General features: G+C 59.0%; 1 protein-coding gene across 1 annotated transcript; it reads left to right on the top strand.

The window, feature by feature from the left end:
• Positions 1–40: 40 nt before the first annotated feature.
• Positions 41–20,862, top strand: ZNF142 (zinc finger protein 142). The gene is made up of 9 exons (XM_030580668.1): positions 41–155; positions 4,951–5,283; positions 6,070–6,756; positions 8,427–8,690; positions 10,557–11,369; positions 12,480–12,657; positions 14,505–17,751; positions 19,265–19,370; positions 20,161–20,862. Exons 2-9 carry the CDS (start codon positions 5,001–5,003, stop codon positions 20,634–20,636), a joined length of 6,054 nt encoding a protein of 2,017 aa, XP_030436528.1. The 5' UTR covers positions 41–155; positions 4,951–5,000; the 3' UTR covers positions 20,637–20,862.

The following is a 20,862-nucleotide window of genomic DNA, read 5'->3' as shown; positions in this document are numbered from 1 at the left end:
TCTCCATCCCTAGTCTCTATGGTTCCTGCCCCGGCCCGGCCGCAGGCACCATAGAGGCGGCGGCCGCAGGAGAGAAGGGCCGGATGGGGCCGCTCCTGGCCGGAGGCACCATAGAGAGGGGCCGCTCCGGGGGCAGCGCGAGCCGAGCCCCTCAGGTGAGGGGGGGCCGGGGCGCTGCGGCCCGCGGGCGGGGAGGGGCCGGGGGGAGGGGCCCTCAGAGAGGAGGGTCCCGGGGGACGAGGGAGGGTCCCAGGAGAAGGGTTCCCCAGGGAGGGGGGGAAAGGCTCTCTGGGGGGGAGGGTCCCAGGGAGGGGGAAGGGGGGGGAGGGTTCTCTGGGGGAGGGGTTCCCCAGGGAGGGGGATGGGAGGGTTCCCCAGGGAGGGGGAAGGGGAAGGGGAGGAAGGGTTCTCTGGGGGAGGGGTTCCCCAGGGAGGGGGATGGGAGGGTTCCCCAGGGAGGGGGAAGGGGAAGGGGAGGAAGGGTTCTCTGGGGGAGGGGTTCCCCAGGGAGGGGGAAGGGGAGGAAGGGTTCTCTGGGGGAGGGGTTCCCCAGGGAGGGGGAAGGGCGGGAAGGGTTCTCTGGGGGAGGGGTTCCCCAGGGAGGGGGATGGGAGGGTTCCCCAGGGAGGGGGAAGGGTTCTCTGGGGGAGGGGTTCCCCAGGGAGGGGGATGGGAGGGGTTCCCCAGGGAGGGGGAAGGGGGGGGAAGGGTTCTCTGGGGGAGGGGTTCCCCAGGGAGGGGGATGAGAGGGTTCCCCAGGGAGGGGGAAGGGGAGGAAGGGTTCTCTGGGGGAGGGGTTCCCCAGGGAGGGGGATGGGAGGGTTCCCCAGGGAGGGGGAAGGGGGGGAAGGGTTCTCTGGGGGAGGGGTTCCCCAGGGAGGGGGAAGGGGGGATCCCCAGGGAGGGGGAAGGGGGGGGAAGGGTTCCCCAGGGAGGGGGATGGGAGGGTTCCCCAGGGAGGGGGAAGGGGGGGGAAGGGTTCTCTGGGGGAGGGGTTCCCCAGGGAGGGGGATGGGATGGTTCCCCAGGGAGGGGGAAGGGGAGGAAGGGTTCTCTGGGGAAGGGGTTCCCCAGGGAGGGGGATGGGAGGGTTCCCCAGGGAGGGGGAAGGGGAGGAAGGGTTCTCTGGGGGAGGGGTTCCCCAGGGAGGGGGATGGGAGGGTTCCCCAGGGAGGGGGAAGGGGAGGAAGGGTTCTCTGGGGGAGGGGTTCCCCAGGGAGGGGGATGAGAGGGTTCCCCAGGGAGGGGGAAGGGGGGGAAGGGTTCTCTGGGGGAGGGGTTCCCCAGGGAGGGGGATGAGAGGGTTCCCCAGGGAGGGGGAAGGGGGGGAGGGTTCTCTGGGGGAGAGGTTCCCCAGGGAGGGGGATGGGAGGGTTCCAGGCCCAGCCCAGAGGCAGGCTCAGTTACAGAGCCGCAGTCCCAAGTCGAAGGGGGTGTTCACGGTGCAGCAGGTGAGTGGGAAGGATCCCAACGGGGAGGGTCAGGAGGAGTTTAAGCACCTTCCCCCCAGGTGGGGGCAGGTGGGTTTATGGGGCTCCCAGATGGGCTGGGGGCTGGAGTTCTGCGAGGGGAGGGGTGAGCATAGGAGATGGGGCCCAAGACCCAGGTGAGTGGTGGTGTGGGGCCGGTTCCCTCAAATGTCTGTGGCAGGAGCCCAGTTGGTGTGAAATTCAAACCCAGGAAGTGTTTTAAACCAGGGAATTGCTCTCTCCCAGAGCACTCTGGAAACGGCTACTAAGACTTGCCTTTTCCTGGGTTCTCAAGGTGCTTTCCATATATATGTGTGCAAGTGTATAATCAGCCTTGCAAAATCCCCCACGTGTCCTTTGCCACAAAGCTGATCATGAAAAACCAAATAATATCTTACACACCTGCTAAAAATATATATGAAGTTATACAGGTGATTAGAATTTTGTAAGGCTGATGTGTATCTGACCATCCACCATGGAAATGCAGCCCCCTCTGGCATGGGATGCAGTGACGGTTTAATAGCACACAGCAACATCATGTAACTGTTTAGAACAGGCACTGAAGAAGAAGAATCCTGTATCCAGGAGGGAATTGAAGAAGGTAGAATGGAATTGACCAAAGGGAATTTGTCCATTGCATAAGTGTTCATTGTGTGATTTTTACATCCGTGTAGACGTGTCTTGGGATGTGATCGGGACATTTATTGCCACTGAACTTAGGTTCGGAGTGAGAGATGCGGGTTCAGAGGCCACCAATTCGCTGGAAACAGCCTCATTATCTATGGGACTGGGAACCCAGCTGACAGACAGCTCCTGGGAGCAGCAGGCCCTGCTGCTTGGTACATCCGGTGCCACTGGCGAGGTTATTGAGGAGAGTGACTTGGTGAGAGTCATGCCATTGCTAAGCCCACCTGTGCAATGCAGGCACCAGGGTTAGGCTAATCCTTTCGACTAGCAGAAGAGCAGTACTGAGAACTGGTCTAGACTTGTGTCATGGAGTCCCCGGGCGATGCTCTGGAACTGCCCCCTACAAAGCCAGTCAGGACTCTGGTGAAGTCTCCTCTCTGTGAGCAGACTGTCTTCAGGGCAAGCAGCTCACACGGCTTCACCTTCCTGGGTCCGACCTTGGAGCATTCAGCATCCTGTGCCCCTCCGTGCGCTTCCCACAGTGAGTCCACCCAGGTGGGGTCCTGGGGCAGCCAGAGGGTCCTGCACCCCCACTTCGCAGTCAGATGTGAGACTCAGCCAGCCAGTAACACAGAGGTTTATTCGATGACAGGAACACAGTCTAAAACAGAGCTTGTAGGTACAGAGAACAGGACCCCTCAGCTGGATGCAGTGGTGGGGGGCAGGGGCAGCAAGCCGGACAACTCGTCTGCACTCACTCCCTGTCCCCAGCCAGCTCCAAACTGAAACTCTCCAACCCCTCCTCTCTGGCCTTTGTCTCTTTCCCGGGCCAGGAAGTCACCTGATCTCTTTGTTCTCCAACACCAACACCTTTAGCCATCCCCTTGCGGGGGGAAGGGCCCTGGGCATTAGTTGCCAGGAGACAGAGTGTTGGCCATTTATGCTCACTGGCCTTTATCCCACCACCTAGAGACTTAAGAAATGCGTAGGGGAAACTGAGGCACTCCTACAGTATTCAGAGGAAACATTAAGAACAGACCCACTTCGTCACAACTTGCCTGGCTCCCAGCAAGGTTGTTTGGCTGGGGCTGGGAAAGGGGGCTTAGAAGGCTGAGCATTGCTACCAAAAAGCCATCCCATCATGGCACCCCCAACCCTGACACCCCCTTCTACCCAATATACCCCTGCCAACAACAGTAGTGAAAGAGGAAATGAATAAAATCTTAAAACCCCCAAATCTACACCAAGCAGAGGGAGATGCACCAGAGACCCCATGAAATTCACTGAGGACTTCTCTATTGCTCCTGATTTTATGTGGAAGCTGCCCAGAAACTACAGTGACGAGTGGCAGGATAAAACCCATACAGTGTCACAGACCTGGCTTCTGTGTAATAAGATCTGAGTATGAGAGAGAACCTGACGGAGGTCAGAGCGATTAAGGCCAGAAGGGATCTTATAGCCTGACCTCCAGTATATCACACATTGCACACACAAACCCTGCAACTGAAATGAGACCAAATTATTCCAGCCCCCAGGGGACTCGGCTGTTCTGTGCCCCAGGCAGAGAACAGGAGGGACTGAGAGGGAATAAGAGAGGGCCTTGGGGCGGGTGTAGCTTTCGACAGCACAGATCAGCGCTTTGCGCCATAGCATGGGGCATTACAGCTGGACTGGCCAAAATCCTGAAGACTAGAGGAGCTTGGCCAAGGGGCAGTGGAGCCGGTGGCTGAGGAAGCCTTTTCCATCTCTAATCCTGCTACAGTTCTGTGCTCATACCTCATCCCTTGGCTGTTTATATCGTGGCAGCGCCTAGGAGCTCCAGTTATGGCCCGCATGGTGCTAGGCGCTGCATGTACACGGAATAAAAGACCGTCCCTGTCCAAAGAGGTGACTGTCCAAGCATAAGACAAGAGACAACAGATGCACACAGACAGAATGATGGAGGAGCACGAAATCGGCAGGTGAAACTGACCTGTCTAGTCCCTGTCCCAAAATGAGTGACCAGCATAGTCACTCATTTGAAATTGAGTTGGACGTTTCAGTCTTGCAGTGAACCCATCTGATCCCCCCAGACAAAGCAGCTTAAGGCAGAGGATGGTAGAGGAGCCCTAGGAGTTGTGGGAGCTGGTTGTGATTCAGTGAGGGCTCTTGCTCTGAATTGGCCCCAACTCCAGTCCCCCGGAAAGGGGCTGGGGCTGACTCTCGGCTGAGATGTAAAACAGAGTTCTGACTATCTGCGATCTCTAAAGGACACCTAGGCACTTCTCGGAAGAGCCAAGATGTTTGTCCTGTGTCCTGGTCTGGTAATTCTAGTGTCCTTACAACTGCTCCTTCCTTGCATTCATTCCATCCTTCTTCATCAGAGAGCAGCTCATTCATGATGCATAAGGGAAACAAACAAGTAGGTGACTTAGTCGTCCAGTTTCACTCATGTATCTCTACAATTCCCGCGGCATTTCAGCTGCACCCAGAATTCATCACATCCTGGCTTACACCACTGCATAATGTCGCTGTGAGCTGTTAAATAGCTGCATCACGCCGCTGCAGAGGCAGCTGTACTTCACTGTTAGGTGAAGTGAGTCGAGTGTTTGCCTTGTGCATCAGCCTGTAGGTCTGCAAAATGCTTCAGAGTCCTTTGGGCTAGTAGTGGTTATTGTTACAATTAAAAAATATACGTTATTAATGATGGATACGAACTTTAGCCAAGCTTTTAAAAAGAGATTGGTATTTCGAGCACCTTGATATTGGGTATCCAACCTGCGACACCTTAAAAGGAGGCATCTCTGGAGTCTTGTGCTCTCAAGCCTGTTCAGTGCAGCGGGTCGGCTGTGTCACCTTGTCTGTATCTTTTCAGAAGGAGATTTACTCCTCCGCAGCCCAGTGCAGGTTGGTGAGGGAAAGCCAATGAGTGCAGAAGTGGCGGCTGCAGAGCCCGCTGGAGGAGAGATGGATGCCCTGTGCCCAGGGCTGTTGTTGCCCACCTCGGGAGAGGCAGGAACCGGAGGAAGCCGGGGGACCTCCAGTGACTGCGTGGCAGGGACGTCCCCGCTGACTGTGGGACAGAGTTTGTTGCTGACGGATGCGTCCGTGGCGGGGGACGGAGCTCATGCAGAAGCAGCTGAGGTGGAAATATTTGTAGAGGCTGTGGCAGGCAACGTGTCTCTGAGCGGTCCAGGCAATGCCACAGGTATGGCACACATTGAGGGGGCAGCGCTAGACGAGAATCAAAGATCCTCCCGAGGGGTCGTCCCCCTGCCATGCCACCTGCCCATGTGTCAGGGAGGCCAGGGCTCATTCTTTAGTCCCTTCTCTGTGGAGTCTCAGACAGGACGCTCCAGCCAGTCTCGCGGGGCCAGTTGTGTGGATGTGTGTCCCCATGACACCCATCGCCACCATTCGCTGCAAGTGCTGAGCAATGTGCAGTGACCAGACAGGCCCTCTCCAGCCCTGCCCAGCACCGTGGGTGGCCTAGACTCTAAGCGCCGCCTGTTAGAGGCCCTGGCACTGGCACCTTGTGAGCTTAGTCAATGGTGTCATTGTGAATCCGTTCAGTGGGCTGGACCTTAACAGGTGCAGCCTGGGGCATCAGCAATGTGTGCTTCCTCCCCTGCCGCCCCACCCCTGCCTTGGAGTTCAGTCTCCAGAGCCCGTTGAACCCTTGGCTTATCTGCTGAACTTCCAACAAATGGTCCGCCTGGTTCTGGTCTCGATCCTTTCTCCCCTCGGTTCTCTCTAGCACCCCTCACTGTAGCGATGGCCTGTGTGATGTGCCTGCCGTTTCACCAGGAACTAGCCCGAAGGGCCCCCCATCACACACACACACTTCCTGTCTCCTGTAACATACCTAGGAGAGAGGGACTATACTTGCTGCCCTTGACCTGAGCTGCGTTTGAACTGGTGACCTCCAGGCGAAAGGCTCCAGATCTCGATTGCAGCTGTCTGACACGCGCTCTCTCTCTCTCCCCTCCCACAGAGGTCTTGGTCAAAGTGGTTGAGCTGTATTTCTGCCAGAGGTGTGGCCAGAGCTTCTCTGACCCCAGCCTGCTGACCCAGCACCAGTGCATCACGTTAGCAGCCCCCGAGCACCTGGAGCTTCCTGGTCTCCCCCAGCTTCCGGGGGAGCTGCCGGCCCTGCCCAGCGAATGCAGAGGAGAACCAGCTGTCTGCCAGGAGCTGGCGCAGAGCTCGCCAGGAGACCTTGGCTCCACTGCTGAGCGACTGCTGTGCCCTGTTTGCAGGGGGGAGTTTGTGCTGCCCAGTGAGCTCAAGGAGCATTTTAAGACCCATCGCAGCACCCTGGGGGCCTTGACCTGCCCTGAAAAGGGCTGCCACTTCACCCCAGTGGACAGCAAGCAGCTGCGTGGGCACCTGCGGCGCGCCCACAAGGTGTCCCCAGTCTCCTGCACCTACCGCACCTGCCCGCTCTTGTTCCGGAGCTGCCAGGACATGAAGCTGCATCACAGGAGTCACTTCCCCTTCCACTGCGGCCGCTGTGACTTCGTCAGCTCCAACGCCAAGCTCTTCAAGCAGCACACACAGGGCCATTCACCGGAGAACAGCGAGCCCCCCGCCGAGACGGGGAAGATGGAGGCGACCTGCAAGTGCGACTTCAGTGCCATGGCTGGGCAGGTCCCCAGCAAGCCCCTGCGTCTGCGCTGCGGTACCTGCTGAGCCAAGGGAACGGGGGGGATGGGGCAGACTGAGAGCTCTCTGTCTACAGGACAGACACAGTGGCTGGCAACAGGGCAAGTGCCCCTCCTTGCCCCGACCCAGGTGCCTCAGCCCTAGGGCTGCCAGGGGAGCTTAGCATACCAACAAGGGGAGCCCCTCACTGCCAGGTGGGGTGGAGATGCCTGCCCCGTAGCACCTGGCTGAGGCCATCTGGCTACTTCCCGCAGTGGTGAAATGGCAGTGGGGTAAGCGGTCGCTGGTGAGCGAAGCTGTCCTGCTGGGTGGAGCCGTCTGAACACAGGGAGTCGGGGGTGTATAATGACTTCCCAGTGACCCGGGTGTAGGCGACAGATGCCCCTCCTGTGCTGTTAGTCGCTGAAAAGCGGCTCCTCTCCCCAGACACAGATGGGTAGGTCAGCAGTGTTGCTCAGTGGCTGGGGTAGGAGAGAGGGAAAAGTCCTGTCTTCCCCCAGCTCTGAGACTGACTCATTGCGACTCTGAACAAGTTGCTTCCCCTTTGTGCTTCAGTGTCCTCCACTGTAAAACGGGGCTGATGCTCCTGACCCACCACCCAGGAGCGGGGACTCAGCGTCCACAAAGCGGGTGAGATCCCTCCGATGGGAGGTGCAGCATCAGGGCCAAGTGTTGCGTGGTCCCTCCCTGTCCTGTTTGGGTCAGTCCAGTGGCCAGCTGCATGGGGTCCTCATTAATGCGAGAGAAACCCGGCACCCCAGAAGGTGCTGATAGGGGAGGGGAAGACGCCAGGGTCAAGTTTCAGCAGGGGCTGCTTGATCCTTGAGCACTGAGCCTTGAAAGAGCAGGTCCTTCCTGGGCTCTGGTGCTTACCCTTGGGTGCAGCTGGCTGGGGGTGTTGCAGAGTTCATGCAGCCGACCTGAAGGGAAGCTTTATGGCTAAGGTGCTGCGACTGGAACTGCAGCGTGGGAGAAAAGAAATCCAGATCGTCCCTGGAAAGCAGGAATAAACCCCTGAAGAACCAAAATTCTCAGCTGCTCTCTACTAGGATACAATGGATGGTCCATCCATTGCTCTCAGCCAAATGAGCTATGCCTGGAGACTACAAGTCCCAGCATGCAGTGCTCCATCTGATCCAAGCAGCCCGGCTGTACTGCATCCTGGCACCTGTGGTTTTAGCCGAAGGCCCATATTAAAGATGAGGATGGCTGCACTCAGCTCTGTTCCATGCTAACTAAGTGTGGTCCTTAGGCTCCTGCTGAGGTCCTTGGTTTGGGTCATCGGCATCTCCACCAGAGGGGTTGGATCATGGATTTGTCTGGCTCCAAAGAATCATAGAAGATTAGGGTTGGAAGAGACCTCAGGAGGTATCTAGTCCAACCCCCTGCTCAAAGCAGGACCAACCCCAATTAAATCATCCCAGCCAGGGCTTTGTCAAGCCTGACCTTAAAAACCTCTAAGGAAGGAGATTCCACCACCTCCCTAGGGAACCCATTCCAGTGCTTCACCACCCTCTGAGTGAAAAAGTTTTTCCTAATATCCAACCTAAACCTCTCCCACTGCAACTTGAGACTATTGTTCCTTGTTCTGTTATCTGCCACCACTGAGAACAGTCTAGATCCACCCTGTTTGGAACCTCCCTTCAGGGAGTTTAACAGATTAACTCTTTCCTTTTCCTTTTGAAGCTTCTGGGGAGATGGTAGAGGAGGCAGAGAATTCCCTAGATCAGACCAGCTGGGATGCAGCAGAGCAGGTGGCTGTCCACGGCGAGTCTGGTGGCACCAGGGAAGCATCTGACGAGGGTCAGAGATTGTCGGCAGAGGAAGAAGACTCTGAGAGCACAGGTGATGAATCGCTGGAGGAGGACAGCGTCTATGAGGCAGAAGCCAAAGGAGATGAGAAATTGATTTCTAAGAAAGCCAAGGCACCTCGGGCCCAGCAGTTCAAAGGTAGAGTACCTCATTCACACATGAGCAATGCGACTGCTCCGGGAGCTGGCAGTCAAACTTTTCACTAACTGGCACACCCCAGAGCTGGGTGACAAAGGCACAGCAATGGGCAGCGTGGGTGCGTCGGGCAGAGGACATGAGATTGTGGGTTGATTATCTAGGAAAGCAGAAGAGCTGGATGTTTGGGGGATTTCCAAGGGCATGAAGGGAACTCATTGGTCCATCCTTTTATGCTGCTCCATATTGGGAACAAAGATCACAATGGCACTAATATCAAATAGTTCACAGTGAACGGTCGCTTTACGCCGTACCCAGTCAGCGTGCCTCTGAGGACACACTGGAGTGCCTGCTTTGCGAAGAGGCGCTGGATATTTTTGTTAGCAATAATACTTTGTCCCTATTTTAGCAAATGTAACCATCAAGCCAAATGCATGCGGTCAGGAAGAGTTTCCCTGGTGAACTGCACTGCGCAGGGCTTCACTTTGCTATGAAGTATTGGCCACTAGCTTCTGCAGTAGGCAAGATCCTGGGTTTGGTGGGCCAAGTGGTCTGCTCTAGGCTGACCAGCCCTGTGCCCAAAAAGAGGGGACTGTACCTTTGCGCGGCCGGGTGCAGAGGGTGAGCTGGGCCAGGCCAATGCAGAAATCCCAGCGGAGCTAGGGATTCCTGCTGTGCCATCTGCTGGAAGATGTGATGGCCCCCAAGCAGGGCCATTACAAGCCCAGTGGCTGTCCTGGATTCTCTCTGCAGAGAAGTGAGCCCTGTGGGCTATGGGGCAGAGCGTGTTGGCTCTCCAGCGAATCCAGCCCCAGGAGCTGTTACGGTTCTGAAAGTGAAATCAAAGTCTGTTTAGGATGGTGCCTGCAAGTGGCATGTCTGTGGAGCCATGGCTCTGTTCAGGGGATGGCCGTGAGAGCCAGACAAATTCCAATGAGAAATTAGGTACAAATTGTTAGCAGTGAGGGCGATTAACCCCTAGAACAAACTCCCCTAAGGAGTGGGGGATTTGCCAGCTTTTGGTGGCTTTAGAGCAGCCTGGCTGCCTTTCTGGAAGATGCTTTAGCCAAACATGAGTTACTGGGCTCTGCAGAGGGGTAACGGCCTGTGATAAACAGGACTCAGATTAGATGATCTAATGGCCCCTTCTGGCCTTAACTCTGGGAATCTAAGCACACCTGGAGATTCGTAGTGTTGGTTTTCACACAAACCTTCATTTGATCCCTACCTAGCAAAAAGAAACGCAGTGAGTGACACCTGGTACTAGCTCCCCTTTCTGGCTGCCTGATGTGGCCTGAGCCCACAGACGTTAGCATAGGTCCAACACCCAAACGCTTGAATGCTAGACTGCTGCATCTCAATTCAGGTGTGGTAGGTGCAGTGGGTTGGCTGGTCCCCTCTTGCTCCAGACGTGGCTTCTAGCGGCACGTCAGCATAGGCAGAGTTAGTGAGCGTGTGTGACGGGGAGTGGACGTCGCTTGGGGGCTGACATCCACACAGCCAATGATGCAGGTGTCCGCAGGCAGCGGCTGGCTCCGAGTGCAGGGTTTGCTGTTGACATTCCTGAGTGAGGCTGGCTTCCTCTCCAGGAATGATCAGCCACCCCAAATGAGTCTTCGGTTCTGGGTTCCATTTATTGTCCAGATGACCGCAGGCTGCACTTCCAGCCAGCCATGACTCCTGGGCTTTCCGCCTGGAGTCTCCCATCCTCAGGGACCTCTGCAGGAGAGAGTCTCTTCCTGCAGCTTCGCTCTGCAGTTCCCGCCCAGTAGGGCGAGTTACTCCCATCCCTGCTGGGTCTGAGCTGGCAGCTCTCCATGCCCCGTTGCGTGGCGGCTCCGGGCTGACCGGGGATGGTTTCCTTTGCAGGGGACGTGGCGGAGGGCTCCGAATACCTCTTCAAAACCCACATGTGCCCGGAGTGCAAACGGTGCTTCAAGAAGCGGACGCACCTGGTGGAGCACCTGCACCTGCACTTCCCAGAGCCCAGCCTGCAGTGCCCCAACTGCCGGAAGTACTTCACCAGCAAAAGCAAACTGAAAATCCACATGATGCGAGAGACGGGGGAGAAAGCTCACCGCTGCCCGCTGTGCCACTACAGCTCGGTGGAGAAAAACGCCCTCAACCGCCACATGGCCAGCATGCACGAGGACATCTCCAACTTCTACTCCGACGTCTACGCCTGCCCCGTCTGCCAGGAGACCTTCCGGCTCAGCCAGGCGCTCAAGGAGCACCTGAAGACCCACAAGGCCGAGCCCAAGAGGCTGAGCTGCTTCCGGGACGACTGCGGCTACTGCAGCGAAGACCGCAAGGAGTTCGTCCGCCACCTCAGGGAGGCCCACGGCATCAGAGCGGTGGAGTGCAAGTACCATGCCTGCTCCCTGCTCTTTGGCACGGCCGAGGCCATGGAAGCTCACCGCAAAACCCACTACGCCTTCCACTGCCAGCAGTGCGACTTCGTCTGCTCCAACAAGCACATCTTCCGCAAGCACAAGAAGCAAGGGCACCCTGGCAGTGAGCAGCTGCAGTGTGGTTTCTGCCCCTATGCCACCTTCAACCCCGTGGAGTTCCACGACCACGTGGGGAAGATGCACGCCAACGAGAAGATCCACAAGTGCACCGAGTGCAGCTTCGCCACGGCGCACAAGAGAGTGCTCATCCGCCACATGCTGCTGCACACGGGTGAGTCGCCTGAACCTCTTGTCTTCCCCAGTGCGCTGCTCTTCTGGGGGCGTGGATCAGCTGTGCTGTGCCGCTCCACCAGGCGACAGTGTGAACTAGTGGTTAGAGCATGGGACAGAGTCAGGACTCCTGGGTTCTACCCCCAGCTCTGGGAGGGGCGTGGGTTCCAGTGGTTAGAGCAGGGGGGGAGTGGGAGTCAGGACTCCTGGGTTCTACCCCAGCTCTGGGAGGGGCGTGGGATCCAGTGGTTAGAGCAGGGGGGAATGGGAGTCGGGACTCCTGGGTTCTATGCCCAGCTCTGGGAGGGGCGTGGGATCCAGTGGTTAGAGCAGTAGGGAATGGGAGTCGGGACTCCTGGGTTCTACCCCCAGCTCTGGGAGGGGCGTGGGATCCAGTGGTTAGAGCAGGGGGGAATGGGAGTCGGGACTCCTGGGTTCTACCCCCAGCTCTGGGAGGGGCATGGGATCCAGTGGTTAGAGCAGGGGGGAGTGGGAGTCAGGACTCCTGGGTTCTACCCCCAGCTCTGGGAGGGGCGTGGGATCCAGTGGTTAGAGCAGGGGGGAGTGGGAGTCAGGACTCCTGGGTTCTACCCCCAGCTCTGGGAGGGGCGTGGGATCCAGTGGTTAGAGCAGGAGGGAGTGGGAGTCAGGATTCCTGGGTTCGGTTCCCTGTTCTATATCCCTGGGTACATCCCTTAAGCTGGCAGATTGCACTGCCAGAGGGGCAGAATACCAAGGCATATGGCTCTTGTCAGACCTGTCCGCAGTGCAGCGTGGCATTCCGGGCCTCATCCCGTGGGGAGGGAGTAATTGCCCTGGCAGCTCTGCAGCAGAGGACGGTGCCAGATCTGAGTGTGAAGAGAGGTGAAGGGATTTGGGCTGGTTCTTTCTGGAGCCAAGGCGACAGCAGGTCACACAAATGAGAGGAGCCGGTGCCTTGCACATTCCCTCGGAGAAGGCCAGTGGGAGGGGCTGGCAGGCAGAGCCCCGTCACCTGCTGTAGGTCGCTGGCCATCGGCAGCAGCGGTGAGGAGATATGGAGGGGAGAGGGATGTGAACTTACAGCCTCTCTCCACCCCACGTGAGTGGATTCTTTCCCTCCTGTTACTAGGGGAAAAGCCTCACAAGTGTGAGCTCTGTGACTTCACCTGCCGGGACGTGAGCTACCTGTCCAAACACATGCTCACCCATTCCAACGACAAGAACTACATGTGCACCGAGTGCGGGTATGTCACCAAGTGGAAGCACTACTTGAACGTGCATATGAGGAAGCACACCGGAGACCTCAGGTACGTGCTTCCGGGTCACCCCTTCCGGCGACAGCCAATCTGCTCCTCTCTCCTGTCAAAGCCAAAGCCCCGTAAAGAGGGCAGGGCTGGTCGCCTAGCTGTCCCAAAGGCAGCCTGTGGAGACGCAGGCCTCTGCATTTGATGCTCCCTCTTGATCCACAAGGCCTGGCTGCTTCCCATGCTGAGGTCTGTAGGCACTGTGGGAGGCAGGTCCAGGGTAGCTGTGGCCTGTTCCGTTTATTGCAAATTTGAGATGAACTTTGGGCCATTGCGGCTCTGGGATGGGCCGAGCCTGGCTGCCGTTGGCTTAGAGGCCAGTGTTCTGCATACTCACCCGCTGAGCCTGAGCACTCTTCCCAGTCCCAGATTCTCCTCCTGGCCTGCAGGGGCTGGATGTGCTGCCAGAACTGCCATCTGCAGTAACTCCGCGTGTGGGGACCAACCTCAGGGCTCTGATCGGAAGCAGGGCAAATTGGCTGTGAGTTCTCTGCTTAGCTTTCACCAACCAATTATCAAGTCTGAACTCCTCAGGCGCTGTAACAGTCCAACCGTGGAGTCACAGACAGTCCCTCGCCACCCAGGTGAGCCTGCCCTTGTGATAGCTGGTCTCTCACAGCTCAAATCACAGCAGTATTCAGGTTACTTCCCGGTCAGTTGCATCTTAGATCTCATACTAAAGATAATGCTTGTAGCCAGGCCTGTAATAAACTATGTACAGATTTATTATAGAGGACAAGGAGATTAGAGAGTTATTTACAGAGTTAAAGCAGGTGAACATACACACACAAATGAATAACAATCTTACGTTTCAAAAAGTAATAGAAATTATATGTGCTCTAGGGCTAAGCCAGGCTAAGCAGCTGGGAATCTCTTGCTTATACCTAGATACCTTGCATCCCTGAATCCAAGCAGCATCGAGATCCCTAGTTCCTTTTGTGTGGGGTTTTTATCCCCCTCCTGTCATGTGATCTGAGCTGCAAACTCAGCTGATGGGAGCAATCCGCCTGCATGACTCCTCTTCACACACAGGAGAGCAGAACAGCAAACGTCTTTTCTTCTCTTTAATTCCCCGCAATAGTCCCTCAAGTGTTGAAGGACCTTTCCTGCTAGGAAGGATGAACCTTCTGTGGGAAACCAGCAGTTCACACTAGTTAATGTCTCTCTTCTGGCTGGTGATTTACGGTCTCAGAGGCTCACAATGCAACCGCTCCGATATTACCTCGCAGCACGGCACACAGCTGTTATAACTGAGATGAATGCTGGCAGCCACTCGCAAACATTCAATAAAGTCTAAACACTAGCCATGTTCTTATAACCCTAGGGCCTCCCTTACCAGCACTAATGCACAGGGGAGCCAGCCTGGTCCCAGCCCTGAGTTTATCACTGTTCAGTTGAGACGTGGGGACCTTGGTAGGAGCCAGCCTGCCAGCGTCACAGAGGGCTCGCCACTGACCACGTGTGTCACATGGCGTAGCAGCTGTCTCTGTGGCCTGCTGAAGGACAGTGGTAATAGGCCCTGCAGAGAGTACAGCCCTCGCCCAGATGGTTTGGTGATCCCACTACAAAGCCTCCAGATTGGTGAGAGTGAAGCGGAGACCACTGGGAGTGGGGGGATTCCCAGAGGCTGTGCCAAGGAATTGGGATTCCCCAGGCTGGACTGATCCTGAGAGGTGCCAAGTGCCTGCGCTTCCAAGGAGATGGCTCCAGAGCGTAATGAATGACCCTCTGCTTGTTGTCACCTGGGGAGGGGAGTTGGAGCGGGTGCCCTCCCTAGCCTCACTCTGGCAGAGGCGTCCTGCTGTTCCCTGCCGTGTTCAGGCTGTCTGACTGTCTGATGTCTCTGGCAGGTATCAGTGCAACCAGTGTTCGTACCGCTGCCACCGGGCAGACCAGCTGAGCAGCCACAAGCTGCGCCATCAGGGCAAGAGCCTGATCTGCGAGGTGTGCGGCTTTGCCTGCAAGCGCAAGTACGAGCTGCAGAAGCATGTGCAGGTGAAGCACTCGCAGAACTACCAGATGCCCGTCTTCCAGTGCCAGTACTGCAGCTACCAGACCAAGTACAAGCAGGCCCTCCTCAACCACGAGAACTGCAAGCACACCAAGCAGAAGGAGTTCCGCTGCGCCCTCTGCTCCTACTGCACCTTCAGCAACACCAGCCTCTTCTTCCACAAGCGCAAGGCCCATGGCTACGTGCCCGGAGACAAGGACTGGCTGGAGAAGTACGCCAGCAAGGAGCTGGAGATCAGCTCGGCAGACGTGCTGCTGAACTACGACATCAGCGTGGCTCTGAGGTCTGACTCCAACTCCTCCCTGTCCGGGAAGGAGCTCTGGCAGAAAAGCAAACCTGCTGCTGTGGAACCCCAGCAAGAGGCTTCTCAGCAGGCTTTCGTTGTGCCCCTCTTTGACCGTGCCACTGGGCAGCTGGGGGGCAGCGCTGAGATGGCAGGGGAAGAGAGGGGTCCTTCCACCGACATGGGCCCCCTGGAAGATTCCCATGCGCAGGCCTCTTGTGCAGTGGCGGAGGACTCGGGGATGCTGAATGATGCCGGTGACGCTGTTGAAAGCTGCACGTTGCACTTGGAGACGCTGGACGTCTCTGCAGACCCTGTGCTGAGGCTCGGGGCCAGCGAGCCTCCGGCAGCCCAGCCAGGGAATGCAGATGCCCTGAGCTGCAAGGACCCAGCCTATGATGTTCTGAGCTCGCAGGACGCGCTGGTCCTGGAGGAGAACGACAATGGGCTTGAAGACGTCCCTGACTTCGAGGAAGAGCCGGAGGTCCAAGGGCAGGAGAGGCTGGAGGGCAGCACTGGCAGCTTGGCCTGTACCGCGAATGCAGAAGAGAGCCATGAAAAGGACACTCAGCAGGGGCCTGAGGATCGCTGTGACGGGCAGTGCTCCAACCTGCCCAGCATGGCCTCCGATCCCAACGCAGTGCCAGAGACTAGAGAGGCCAGTATGCAAGAGGCCTGGTTTAGCATCATAAAGCCAGCTGAGCAGGGCCATCTTCCTGCCCCTGGAGACCCGGCCTCCCCGTGTGCCGAGGCCAAGGCGGGGCCCCAGTCGGAGCTGGTGCTGAAAGCTCTCCGGAAGCAGGACAAGGAGCAAGCAGAAACGCTAGTCTTGGAAGGGAGGGTGCAGATGCTGGTGGTTCAGTCGGAGAGCCAGATCTTCAAGTGCGAGGCGTGCTCCTACATCACGCGGAAGGAGAGGTCCATGGCCCTGCACGTCAAAGCTGGCTGCCAGAGCCGGAAAGCCCCGCTGGTGTGCCGGAAGTGCGGCGCCAGCTTTAAGCAGCAGCGGGGGCTCAACACCCATCTCCTCAAGAAGTGCCCCGTGATCCTGAGAAAGAACAAGCCTCTGAAGCCAGCCGTTCAGGAGCAGCCTGGCAGTGCAGGCGTGGAGAATGGCAGAGGAGGCTCGGAGGACGGGGAAGCGAGCAGCACTCCCGAGTCCCCCGGGGAGCTCCATCGGGTGCCCGTGAAAGCATCCTCCATGAGCAGGCCCTTCCCCGAGGCGCCGTCGGTGGGCAGCCCAGCCCCCAGCAAGGCACATCAGGATGCGGCTGAGACCACGGTGGCAGAACCGCTTGTGCCAGGAGACCATGCCCAAGTGGAGGAAGCCAAGTGTCCGTCCCTGCCTGAGAAATACCGGCTGGAGCAGGGAAAGCTCCACTGCAATGCCTGCTCTTTCGTCTGCTCCCGGGTCTCCACCATCAGCTCCCACGTGGAGGACGGGTGCCGGAGCCTGGCGCAGTTCCGGTGCTCCCTGTGCTCAGAGGCCTTCCGGTCCAGGCGGGCCCTGAAAAGCCACCAGTTGGAAAAGCACCTCAAGCTGGAGTCCTCCCGAGCTCCGGGAAAGGAAGGCAGCGCACGTGCCAGGCTGCTGGAGGAAGGAGCGGCTCCGGATGGGCCCCGAGAGACCGGGCCAGCCGGCAAAGAGAAGAGCCAGCTCAGCAAGGCTGCGGGCGTGACGGCTGCCAGGAAAGCTGCCCGGTGCAAGAGGCGGCGCTTCTCCTGCCCCACCTGCCCCTTCACCTGCCACCAGGAGCGGGCCATGAAGACGCACAAGAAGCGAGGCTGCGTCAAGCTGGACGAGTTCCACTGCCCCGCGTGCCCCTTCACCTCCAAGGGGGCCAGCGCCCTGCGGCTGCACCGCAGGCTGCACCGCAAGTACCACAGCAAGCGGCCCCCGCTGCAGTGCCGGCAGTGCGACTTCACCTGCAAGCAGGCCCGCTGCCTCCGCCAGCACATCCACATCAAGCACGAGGGGGTGAAGCCCCACAAGTGCCTCTACTGCAATTTCAGCACCACGCGGCGCTACCGGCTGGAGGCCCATGAGTCGCTGCACACAGGTGTGGGCCGGATCGCCTGCAGCGTCTGCAGCCAGACCTTCGGCACCAACTCCAAGCTGCGCATCCACAAGCTGCGGGTCCACGAGAAGAAACCCACACACTTCTGCCACCTGTGCGACTACAGCGGCTACCTGCAGAACGACATCACCCGCCACGTGAACAGCTGCCACCGGGGGGAGCTGCAGTTCTCCTGCATGCGCTGCGAGGCTCGCTTCAGCTCCGAGACGGCCCTCAAGCAGCACGTGCTGCGCCGGCACGAGGAGAAAGTCTCCCACCTCTGCCCACATTGCAGCTTCGTGTGCCACAGCGAGGCCACGCTCAAGTGCCACGCCCAGAAGCAGCACCCCCACCTGGAGTGTGGCACCTGCAAGGAGACCTTCACCAGCCGGGAGGCGCTGGAGGAGCACAAGACTCTGCACTTCAGCCACCGTTGTGACCACTGCAGCTTTGCCGCCAAGGAGCGCCAGCAGCTGGTGCGTCACTACGTGGAGAGCCACGAGCCCGCCGCGCCGCAGGACAGGCCGCTCAAGTGCCCCTTCTGCGACTTCGCCTGCCACCACCAGCTGGTCTTTGACCACCACGTGAAGGGCCATGGGGGCACCCGTGTCTATAAGTGCGCCGACTGCGACTACACCACCAAGAACAAGCAGAAGATCACGTGGCACATCCGGATCCACACCGGAGAGAAGCCGTACAAATGTCAGCTGTGCAAGTACGCCTGTGCTGATCCCTCGCGCCTAAAGGTGAGTGCCCGGCCGGCTGCTGCCCGGCTCCTGCGGGGGGAGAGAGGAGGGAACCTTCCCCTGGGGCCGGGCTCGGACTGCTGCTCCCCAGCTCCTGCGGGGTGTGGGGGGAACCTTCCACTGGAGCAGCGCCTGGCTGGCTGCTCCCCAGCTCCTGCAGGGGGGAGGAACCTTCCCCTGGGGCAGCGTCCAGCTGGCTGCTCCCTGGCTCCTGTGAGGGGGAAGGAACCTTCCCCTGGGGCAGGGCCTGGCTGGCTGCTCCCTGGTTCCTGCAGGTGGGAGGAACCTTCCCCTGGGGCAGGGCCCAGCCGGCTGCTCCCTGGCTCCTGTGGGGGGGGGCGGGGTTTGGGAGGAAACTTCCCCTGGGGCAGCACCTGGCCTGCTGCTGCCCGGCTCCTCAGGCAGGTGAGGGGGAAACCTTCCCCCGGGGCAGTGCCCAGCCAGCTGCTGCCCGGCCCCTGCAGGGGTGCGGGGGAACCTTCCCCTAGGGCAGCGCCTGGCCCATTGCTGCCCACTCCCGAGGACAGGGTAGCAGGGAGTGTCCCCTGGGGCAGCATCTGGCCGCGGCTGCCCAGCTCCTAGCTGGGACAGTCCCTTGGGGCAGTGTCAGGCCCTTCCCTGCCCCATCAGTGGGGGGACTTAAACTGCCCAGAAATGAGCTGCTCACGAGGTACACACACTTCCCGGTGCTCAGGCAGTGAGATCCGAGCAGGGACTGGTGTGTCTGGCTGCAGGAAATATCGTGTCCCCATGCAAGGGCCAGCCTGTGACCGGCAAGTCCCAGTGTACAGAGTAGGGACTACCTGTGCAGGACGGGTAGTTCCCCAGGTCAGGCTCGGGAAGGCGGGGAGATGATATTCCACATGCACGGCCTAGAGAACTGAGCCGAGTGCTGGGTTCGGGAAGTCCCGAGTTCTAATTCTGGCCCAGCCATGGACTCCCCTCATCGCCTCAGTCACGTTGCCTTGTCTCTTGGCCTCAGTTTCCCCCTCTGTGCAATGGGGGGTGGCTATACTGCATCCCCTTCCCCCCGCAGTATGAAGGCCTGGTCAGCGTTGGTGGGTGCCCAGTGCTTTGACGGTGTGCAGGTGCTCAGCATTACTCTAACAAACAGGTCCCGTCATTGGACAAAAGTCCAAGTAGGAAATAGGCTGGGCAGTGTGCCCAGAGGACCTCAGAGCCTGGCGCTGAAAACAACCAGCCCATGGGCATTGCACAGCACAGATGTGAATAAGCCGTAGCTCTTACCTCAGGCCTGTCAGCTGGAGATCTAACAGCCAAGAGGTCGGGATTCTGACCCCCATGGTACAGCTGGGGAAACTGAGGCACTTCCCCATGGTCATCAGTGGCAGAGATAGGAATAGAACCCAAGGCTCCCACCGCCTGGTCCAATGCTCTAGCCAGTAAGCCACACTGCCTTGACCTCGCTATAGAAGGCAGGGCCGAGCCAGGGTGGGCTGGCCAGTGGGGTTGTGTCCGAGTCCCGTGACCTCCGCGCTCTCTCTCTCTCCAGTACCACATGCGAATCCATAAGGAGGAAAGGAAGTACCTTTGTCCGGAATGCGGCTACAAGTGCAAATGGGTGAATCAGCTGAAGTATCACATGACCAAACACACAGGTGAGTGCCGGGAGGGGTGGGAAGCAGCAGCCCCCACAGCTGGGCCGGCGCCAGCGTTGAGCCCTGCGGGAGCTGGGTCAGATCCAGTAGGGGGCTCTTCTCCCACTCAGCACCAGCGGTGCCTCTGAACAGCTGACGGCGCCCGTGAAATCAGCGAGCAGCCCATCAGACGCTGGCTCCTCGTGGGGGAGGTCGCTCTGCGCCGGCTCGGACCAGGTCGTGTCGTCCTTCCTGCAGGGGGTCCAGCCTGTCTAAAGCGGCAGGCTACATGACTCCCCGCGGGGTGGGGGGGTGCATGCTGGGTTCGCCTGCTGCCTGAGGGGTGCTGTGGGCAGGCCCCGGGCAGCCAGCTCCCTGGAGGAGGCGGCAGGGTCAGTGATAGGGCAGGAGACTTAGCTGGGGCTCCTCCATAGGAGCGGCCTGCAAGTTTTCTAAGTACAACTCGCAGTGGCGAGCAATTGGCAGCAGGGGGCACCAGACTCCTAACTTCCTGGACTGCAGGGGTCCAAGTCTGTGGGGTGGGGGCACAAGCCCAGGCCTCTGGCTGGGAACAGGAGTGTGGGGCTTGTTGCTGGCAGGGGAAGAGAAGGGCCCAGCACCCTCGCTCCCCCCATGCGTGGGCGGGCTGGTGATGGGGGAGAGTGCTGGGCACCCCCGTTCCCACAGCCTCCCAGCGCAGGAGTGGGTTGAAAGAACCTTGGAGACTGAGCTCCCTTCTCGGGCAGGGAGCCAGCCTGTCTCCGGCCCCTCTCCTGCCCCAGCCTGAGCAGCTCCGTTTCCCCTCCCGCAGGCCTCAAGCCCTACCAGTGCGACGAGTGTGAGTACTGCACCAACCGGGCCGACGCGCTGCGCATCCACAAGGAGACGCGGCACCGCGACGCCCGCTCCTTCATCTGCGAGCAGTGCGGCAAGGCCTTCAAGACCCGCTTCCTCCTCAAGACCCACCTGAAGAAGCACAGCGAGGAGAAGCCTTACGTCTGCAACGTCTGCTACCGCGGCTTCCGCTGGGCGGCCGGCCTGCGCCACCACTACCTCACCCACACCAACGAGCACCCCTTCTTCTGCCGCTACTGCAGCTACAAGGCCAAGCAGAAGTTCCAGGTCATCAAACACATCCAGCGGCACCACCCCGACTGCGGCCCAGGCGACCTCAGCCAAGGGGTCGGCAAGGACGCCAGCACCCCCACGCTGCACCTCCATGATGTCCAGCTGGAGCCCCCCAAGCCGGAAGGCGAGGACGGGGTCCAGTCGTCAGGGCAGGGCTAGGCTGGGCTGGGCTGGGCTGGAGAGAGGCCAGCTCCCCTCGCACTCTGAGCCCGAGAGAGGGCCCAGAGCCGAATCCTCATGGGCCTCGCTCGGCGCTACTGCAAGTCCCCGTTGGCTCGCTGCAAGCGCAGACCCTGTTTAAAGTGTACGTGTGTGTATAGGCAAATGTGTGTATGGGATGTAAAATACGCGGTTGTATAAAAGGACTCTCCGATCTCGTTTCTAA

Source organism: Gopherus evgoodei, chromosome 11 (genome assembly GCF_007399415.2).
Source record: "Gopherus evgoodei ecotype Sinaloan lineage chromosome 11, rGopEvg1_v1.p, whole genome shotgun sequence".
Classification (NCBI taxonomy): Eukaryota; Metazoa; Chordata; order Testudines; family Testudinidae; genus Gopherus; species Gopherus evgoodei.
The sequence above is the reverse complement of the archived record's forward strand: the minus strand, read 5'-3'. Positions and strand labels throughout refer to the sequence as shown.